We start from the raw sequence: 8,995 nt of genomic DNA, 5'->3' as shown, positions 1-8,995 counted from the left end.
TACAACCCTCTTTCCTTAGCTCAAGTATGCAAACCTCTTTGCCACATGCACTGGAAAATGTATTACATTGAAAGTTACATTTTCAAATGAAAATGGTAACATGATCGTTTTATAAAGTATGCGTTCATATGTGCTTCATTTTCACTGCAGCTGTGGTGTGATGAGGGGTGAACGCAGCGAAAACTTGCTAGCTACAGTAGATGGGGAAACCGATTGATATTTTGTAAACTGTACAGATGCATATATTATAACAATCTATCGTTAAACACACACCTTGTCCTCTGTTTCTCACTCTGCGTCGCCGCGGTCTGCGGATTGAAGAACGCGCTGAGTCGTCGATCGAAAAAAACAAAAGTGTTGCGTTTATAATTTTGTTCAGTGTATATTGCATTGCAGTATCAGAATTTTCACAGAAATGTGCTTGTCTTGAAAAGCTACAGAAAATGTCTTTTGATGTCATATAGCAGATTTCTGTGTGAAATAGACCCTAATTAAAGTTGCACTCTAGAACTTTGTCACGCAGATGACATTTACTAATCCTATTCAAAATGAACACTATAAAGCACATGCATCTTTATAATGCATGTGCGAAAGTTTACGTTTATTAAGTTGTCTAAAAGAATATGTGTGCACTTTATGAAAGTTAAGGTGTGTTTGTGCAGTACTTAATGAGAGTGTGTATATGCGTGGGAATGGCTGCCTTTATGGCAAATGTTAAGCACTCCTTTATTTATTCTGATGAGCTTGGGAGACTCCGATGGAGAAATGGAGTAAATACAGGAGAGGGGACAGGGAAGGGGTGGAATACGGGGGAGGAGGCGCATGAATCACGCCGTGAAGCCTTTTCTTCAAGTAATTCTGCCGTGGATTACTTGAAATTGAGAAATTTGCATCCGCTTCATTGCGAGCCTTTGTGTTTGGATTGATTAGGTCTGTTACCTCACCTTTACTCTGTCTCCCTCCACATCTCTCACTTTTAATGAGAGTGTTTTTTATGGCTGAAAACTTTTGAAATGAGAAGAGGAGCAGACCTGTGTTTGATCATTGCGTAGTTCAGGGCTATTGCGGAGTCGGGGCTTCAATCTAAAGGATATGGAAATAGGATCATGTTCCTTTGCGCTCACAGAAGTCATACAAAAATGAGTGAATCAAGCATATTATGATGCAATGGAATGCCAATACACATTTTGTGTATAAATGTATGTAAATATTAGTTCTTGGCCAATGCAAGATTGAAGTAGCTAATGAACAAAGGATGTTCTGTGGTTTTGTGCAGCCTAGTGATTTTTAAATACTACTTGTTAAACAGAGCGAGGGAAGATCTGGTGTTGAAGCATGCATTACCAATTTGTTTTTTAAGGAATAATTCACCCAAAAATGAAAAATGGCTGAAAATGTACTCACCATCAGGCCATCCAAGATGTGAATGAGTTTGTTTCTTCATCAGAACAGATTTTGAGAAATTTAGCATTACATCACTTGCTCACCAATGGATCCTCTGCAGTGAATGGGTGCCGTCAGAATGAGAGTCCAAACAGCTGATAAAAACATCACAATAATCCACACAACTCCAGTCCATCAATTAATGTCTTGTGAAATGAAAAGCTGTATGTTTTAATAAACAAATCCATCATTAAGATGTTTTTAACTTAAAATTCTTGCTTCTGGCTAAAAATACAAATCCTCTATCCAAATTGCTTTGTCTTATCTGAATCAGGAGAGAAATCTGCACAGATCTAGCACCTTTTACAAGCAAAAACAGTTCTAAACAAATATGTTGGTGGATTTTAATGTGGGAGAACAGAACAACAGGGGATGGATTTTTTTTATGTGATGGATTTGTTTCATACAAACAGTTTTTTTTTTCACAAGATGTTAATTGATGGTTTGGAGTCATGTTTACTTGTGGATTATTGTGATGTTTTTTTTTTCAGCTGTTTGGACGCTCATTCTGAAGGCAGCAGTGCTGTGCAGTCATAAAACTGTGTTTAATGGTCTCTCTCTTCAAAATGTGCACGAATAGCTCATAAATTCACACAACTAATTGAGTCAGGACAAATCCACTGGGTTCCTCTCACAAATCACGACTCTAACACACCTGCACTTGGACTCAGATCTGGCTGAGCTGGTTAATCTTATGAAAATACTCAGATTTGTGACATTATTTTTCATTAAAAACAATTCTCATACATCTTAATGTTTTTCTTTTGAGTTTGTATTTCTCATTATTTTCATTGATGATTCTCATTGAAGTAATTTCATCACCATAATGTTTTAAAAATTAAATATGCATTTTGGCTTTAGCAAATTAAATGCAAAACAAATACTACCATGATAATTCACAATTATAATATATTATATTATATTTCAATGTAATTGTATAGTTTTTGTTTTATGTACTGTTCTTGTCTTAAAAATACGTTTGAAAGAATATATATATATATATATATATATGGGGCATTCACTCTCACGCTTACATTTTCTGTATGTGTTATATGTGTTAAGCTGTAAATTTCCCTTCATGTGTGTGTAAGCACTGTGTGTTTGAGTGATTGGACCATTAGGAAAACCTCATCCATGTTAATGCCAGCCTTTTTTTTCTTTGTCCCATTAATGAGTGGTCAGGTTAAAGGCATATAAGCACCAGTGTGGCGGGTTTTCCTTTCCTCAGTCCGGCCTTCGTAATGAGCCACTCTAACCCTCCCGCCCGCCCAGATTGGAATCATGATTGCGAATTTAAATGAGTGTTTAAGAGGGCCTGGGCTTCAGTTGCATCCCTGCGCATCATTGATTTATCACAGCCGTACCCTACTGAAGGGAGTCGGGCTGTCCGACACAAACCTGCCTGGAGACCCTGAACGAGTATCTAGAGACCACCCATATCAATGAATCAGCTCCCACTTCCTATCTGCCTTTCATCTCAGTCATATGTATGCAGTGCAGTCTGGCAGAGATCCGAATTATTAGTTCCATCACAGTATGAAATGTTGCTCATTTAAAGAGACATGCTATGATTTATTAGTTTATGTTATGAAATTCCCTTTTATATAATACAGATTTTCTCTCTTGACTGTCCTTATTAACTTAAAGGAATAGTTCACCCAAAAATTATAATTTGCTAAAAATGTATTCACCCTCAGGACATCCAAGATGTAGATGAGTTTGTTTCTTCACCAGATCAGATTTGGAGAAATTTATCATTACATCATTTGAGTAAATGTAGCATTCCATCCACTGGTTCACCAATGGATCCTCTGCAGTGAATGGGTGCCGTCAGAATGAGAGTCCAAACAGCTGATAAAAACATCACAATAATCCACAAGTAATCCACATGACTCCAGTCCATCAATTAATGTCTTGTAAAGTGAAAATCTGCATGTTTGTAGGAAACAAATCCATCATTAAGGCATTTTAACTTTAAACCGTCGTGTTCTGGCCAAAATACCTGTCCAAAGTCCATGATTTTCTCCAGTGGAAAAAGTCTATCTCCTGTTGTTCTCTCACATCAAAATCCACTTTAAAATCCATTAATCTGTGCATATTTCTCTCCTGATTCAGACGAGACAACTTTTTCACTGGATAAAGCAATATTATGGATAGAGGACTCGTATTTTAGACGGAAGCAACGGTTTGAAGTTAAAAATGTCTTGATGGGTTTGTTTCTTACAAACATGTAGTTTTTGAAAACACAGTACTTTAATTGATGGACTGGAGTTGTGTGGATTATTTGTGGATTATTGTGATGTTTTCATCAGCTGTTTGGACTCTCATTCTGACAGCACCCATTGACTGCAGAGGATCCACTGATGAGCAAGTGATGTATTGCTAAATTTCTCAAAATCTGTTCTGATGAAGAAACAAGCTCATCTTCATCTTGGATGGCCTGAGGGTGAGTAAATTTTCAGCAAATTTTAATTTTTGGGTGAACTATTCCTTTAATAAGAAAGAAGAAAAAGCCATAACAGAGTTATTAGCCTTTCTTTCCCTTCAAAAGTTCACCATGGTAACCACAGTTTCGGCCAAAATGTCATAGTTACTGTTACTTCTAGGTGTTTTGAAAAACAGTAAGTGTGAGAAATAATAATATATTTTGTTAGCTGTGCTAATTGACATTTTTTCTTAATCTCTGGTTACCATGGTAAATTTTTGTTTTCATTTTCACTCTTTCATAATCTTGCATAACAATTGCACACATGAACATAAGTATACACTTTGTTCTCATTTACGGTCTGTGTTGTGAGTCTCTTGCGCTTTATCTTGAATATAAAACCTTGTTAAGTAGATAAATTAAATTGCACCCCTGCTCCTCTCCTTCACCTCAATGACACATTTTTCCCTCCGTTCTGCAGAGCAGAGTTGCAAATAATGAGTGTAGGTGAGGTGTAATGAAGCCTAACTTTCCATGTTCTTCCCTATTAGCACTGGTCTTACTGAGGAGAGAGTCCACGGCAGGCATTATGCTGCAGACTCACATAACCTGACTAGGGGCATTAAGACTGCTGCTCATTACTGCTTAGTCCAGATAAGAACCGCCCACTTAGGCAGAAAGTAACCATTTGACCAATATAAAGTGGCCAGCCGCAGTTTGTTTCTTTAATGTGATGCTTATGGGCAGATATTGTGTGTATGTGAGTGTGTTTCTGTGTATTATAGTGTTGTGTGCCATTCACAATTTAATTGAGAATGCCTTTTGAATTTCAATCCAATTATTGAATTTAATTGAGGTAGCAAACAGAATACCTAATTGAAATTGAAATTTGAAAGGAGGTATTTCAAGTTTGAAAGGAGAAAAAATAATCTAAAGTCAAATAAATTCATATAACTGTAATTTCTATCTAGAAAAGCAAAGTTTCTCTACAAAAAAATTTAATGTTGGCTTGACAAAGTCTTATTTGAAAAAAGTTCAAAAAGCCTGAATATGGATTAATGGACAGAAGATGGATGAATGGATGAATAGATAGAAGATAGATGAACGAATGAATGGATAGAAGATGGATGGATGGATAGACAGAGGATGGATGGATGGTTGGATGTATGGAGAGAAGATGGATGGATGGATGCATAAATAGATAGAAGATAGATGGAGAGAAGATGGATAGATAGAAGATGAATGGATGGATAGATAGAAGATGGATGAATGGATGGATGGATAGATAGAAGATGGAGTTCTGTCCCTCAGTGTGTGTATATATATATATATATATATATATATATATTAATTATGTTCATTAAAACATACAATTTATTCTTGTGATCTGTAGGTCAGTGATAGACTTATATTAAATTATATGGAATTTATTTATTTATTCATTTAACAATTACAGGTATAGTTTCCCCAAATTTCATTCAAAAATGCATCATGACAATAATGTTTTTTCCTCTAGTCTGTTGGTGAGTAATAAAGTTATATTCAATAACATGGATATAAGATATTAATATACTGGTTTATTATTTTAGACTTTTTTTTTTTTTAGAATTTGTACTATTTGTAAAGTCTATTCAATGATTTGGTTATTTTTAAATGTTTGATTTAATTACCAGTTTTAATCAGTTAACAGCCCTATCAAATTTTGTTTTGTTTTAACATTCATGTCAAACTGTGTAATATTTTGATGCAATTGTCAGATTATTTGGAACTTTACACCCAACCTTAAACTTCAAGACGACACAATAAAAAAAAAGAAATAAAAAAGAGAGAGACCACGAAGTGAAGCAAAAAGCATAAAAAAAGAAGAGTTTCTCTGCCTGTCACTCTGTTGATCCATCTTTATTTGTCTGTTTGTTTGTCTCCTGTTCTCCGACTCCCTTTTTTCTTCACATTCGCGTTCACACACCTCACCGTTCTGCTTATTCCTGCACAATAAGAAAGCTTCTCTTGTACCTGTCAGTATTTGTCAAATCCACACACTAATGCATTGTGCTCTCAGAGTCTTGCACATTGTTGTTATCGGCGGTAGACACACAAACATGCTCACAATGCACCAAAAATATCTAACCATTGCTGAACAATAAATTTCTTTCCTCCTTTTTTTGGCATAAAATCATTCATCTGTTAATGATTTGCATCGTGTTGTAAGTGTTTCCTTTTTAATTTGCTATTAGTTGACATTTCTGTCTATCCATCCTAGTTCAGAGCTTCATAAATATAAATGCTTTTACCAAAAGGACACCACATTTACACAGGGTAAAATCAAATCCAATTTGTTCATTTATTACATTTAGAAGTAGTTTCAGTGAATGATCTGACCATTGGAAATCACCAATCAGGGATGTTTTGATGCCCACACTTTTCTTTTGATTCAACTCAAGCTCTTTCATATGGTGAAAACTGTTTTGCTGTCTAGTTACAAATTAAATTTGGGTTGTCAAACACAAATTTGACTTGTGGAGGAGTCCAATCTGGCACGCAAGATGATTTGAGGAAAAAAGAAAGAAGAAAAAAATAGTTATATCAATATGATAGATTCATGCAGTTTATTCTGTAGTTTAGCTGTTACTGGTCATTTGTTGTGTTGCATGTTAAAGGGATAGTTCACCCAAAAATGAAAATTATGTAATCATTGACTCACCATCCCCTTGTTCCAAACCTGTATGAGTTTCTTTCTTGTGTTGAACACAAAAGAAGATATTTTGAAGAATGTTGTGACCAAGCAGTTGACGGTAGCCATTGACTTCCATAGTTTTTTTTCCATACTATGTAAGTCAATGGCTACCGTCAACTGCTTGGTTACCCACATTCTTCAAAATATCTTCTTCTGTGTCCAACAGCTAAAAAAAAAAATCATACATGTTTGGAAGAATGTCAGAATTTTTGAACGAACTATCCCTTTAAATCTTGGATACAGTTTTTTTTTTTGTAACAATTGATTATGTGCATTTCTCAATACAGACAGCACAACAGCGGTGTCTGTGGACTAAACTGTACATTATTTTGTCTTTCTTTTGATACAAAATGGATTTAGTGAGAACATTTGGCAAAATTCATGTTTTGCATTAGTAAAAATGCACAACCCCTTTTTGCACATGGAACTGTTTACCCTATGGTAGAATGGGTTGATGAAATGTTCTGATGGTTTGACAGAAAATAAACTGCTGACTGAAAGTGCATGCTGGAGGAATGTGAAGTATTTTGAAAAAATGTACTCAGTATTGAGAAATTCTTGTAAACAGGTAAAAAACAAGTGGTTAAGCCTTAGTTAAGCGTAGCACTTGATCACATGCGAATGCATATTATCAGCTGCATCTGGATCTGACAGTGAGAGTCGCTCACAGTTGCTTCCAAGTCTGTTTCATTATTAGGTTATTACGTTGATTATTAAACATGATAGACTTAATGAAGTTAAGAGAAAGGTGACATGATGACATTTTCATAGAGAAGAAAGAAGGATATTCTGAACAGCAAGACATCTGCCCTTGCAAACATGCACCCACACAGAAAATAAATGGATCTAATTGGATTTGAATGCTATAATGTGTTTTTTAATTGCTGACTGTGTCCTCATGATAACCTGTGGTCTGTTTATTCATTGTGTGAAGCCAGAAATCTCTCATTGTGTGACTCAGTTGGAGAATAGCTTTCCTGAGTTCACAAGCAAACTTGTGTTTAAATAAGCAGTTTCTCATATATGCTGTGAGCAACATTGTTTAACAGATTGTGTGTATCCTACTGATATTTGAGAAGTACTCAATTCAGCAACAAAAACTGTAGCATGAAAGGACTTTTTATGAGTTTAGGGCTACAGGATTATGACAAAAAATATATAATTTGGGTTACATTAATTAATATAATTTACATTATAATGCCAATATTTGTTTTGTGAGGTATTCTGACGAAGATTGCATTATAATCAATGAAGCAGTTATGAATCACTGCTTTATTTGCAAATTATTTGTATTTGATTTTATTTTTATTGACTTATTTTGTACATTTCATCAGTGCACATTATTCCAAAGGAAAAAAAAAGTTTATAATCTTAAATTTTAATAACTTCTCCACCTTGCTCCATTCCAGTATTTTATTTTATTTTATTTTATTTTATTTTATTTTATTTTATTTTATTTTATTTTATTGTTTTGCACTGTGTACTCCTTTTTGATTATAAAGAGGCAATTTTACTTTGTCAGAAATCCACACAAAAAAAATATATATATATATATTACCAAAATTATCAATAAAATGTTCTTTAGGTTCGGTTGTCATTACTAACAGGTCTAAAGCTTGATTTAAATCTGCACTGCATTCATGCACTAAACGGATAGGTCTGTGACTAGTTATAATGTTCAATCAACCCTAACCAAGGCAATTTATAAAAAAAAAAAAAAATTTTTTTTGTTGAGTACATCAATTTATGTAAGCATGCATGTGTATGCGGGTTTACCTATGCAGAGTTTTGAAGCTAAATCTGTTTCTGGAGCATGACGTGCAAGTGGTTGTTTTGAAACCAGATACAACATCGTAAACACTGTGATCTTGTCTTTTCCTCTGACTCTCTTTGTAGAGCAAAAAAGAAGAACAAGCCGCTGAACCTGAAGATCCACAGCAGTGTGGCTGGGAGCTGTGAAAACCTGCCAACCCAGCGCTCTCCTCTCCACTCCGATCACTCACTCCGCTCCTTCTTTTTCCCCAATTTTGTCCCCTCGACACCACCGGTGCACTCCGATACCCCCTCAGCAAGTGAGTAACAACCATTAACCTCTTTGCAGGACAACACGTTGTTTCAGTCCTACCTAAAACACAGCTGATGAGAACATAACTCGTGAAGAACCTCTGCATGTCTCTGTGACTCATGGCAAATATCCAGACAGATCACTAAAGCAACCTGGTGTCATTATTATCAGATAAACACATGAACATTAAGGACACTTTACCTAAAGTTACAGTGATGATTATAATTTTTATTGTAATTATAAATTTTATTATAATTATATTTTTATTATAATTTTTGGTTTTATTGTATATTTTTGTGTTATAAATGTGTGTATGTGTGTGTGTGTA

At 35.0% G+C, this 8,995-nt stretch overlaps 1 protein-coding gene across 4 annotated transcripts in view; it reads left to right on the top strand.

The window, feature by feature from the left end:
• The window catches only part of ksr2 (kinase suppressor of ras 2), a 105,292-nt gene that overhangs the window by 48,046 nt on the left and 48,251 nt on the right, over positions 1 to 8,995 (top strand). For all 4 annotated transcript variants that reach the window (XM_016572758.1, XM_016572756.1, XM_016572755.1 and 1 more), the window contains exon 6: positions 8,499 to 8,674. In XM_016572758.1, coding sequence (XP_016428244.1) covers positions 8,499 to 8,674 — 176 coding nt within the window. The remainder of the gene's footprint in view (positions 1 to 8,498; positions 8,675 to 8,995) is intronic.

The sequence above is a fragment of the Sinocyclocheilus rhinocerous genome, unplaced genomic scaffold, assembly GCF_001515625.1.
Source record: "Sinocyclocheilus rhinocerous isolate Xijiao unplaced genomic scaffold, SAMN03320098_v1.1 scaffold352, whole genome shotgun sequence".
NCBI classification, from domain to species: domain Eukaryota; kingdom Metazoa; phylum Chordata; class Actinopteri; order Cypriniformes; family Cyprinidae; genus Sinocyclocheilus; species Sinocyclocheilus rhinocerous.
This window is presented reverse-complemented; position numbering and strand designations above follow the sequence as displayed.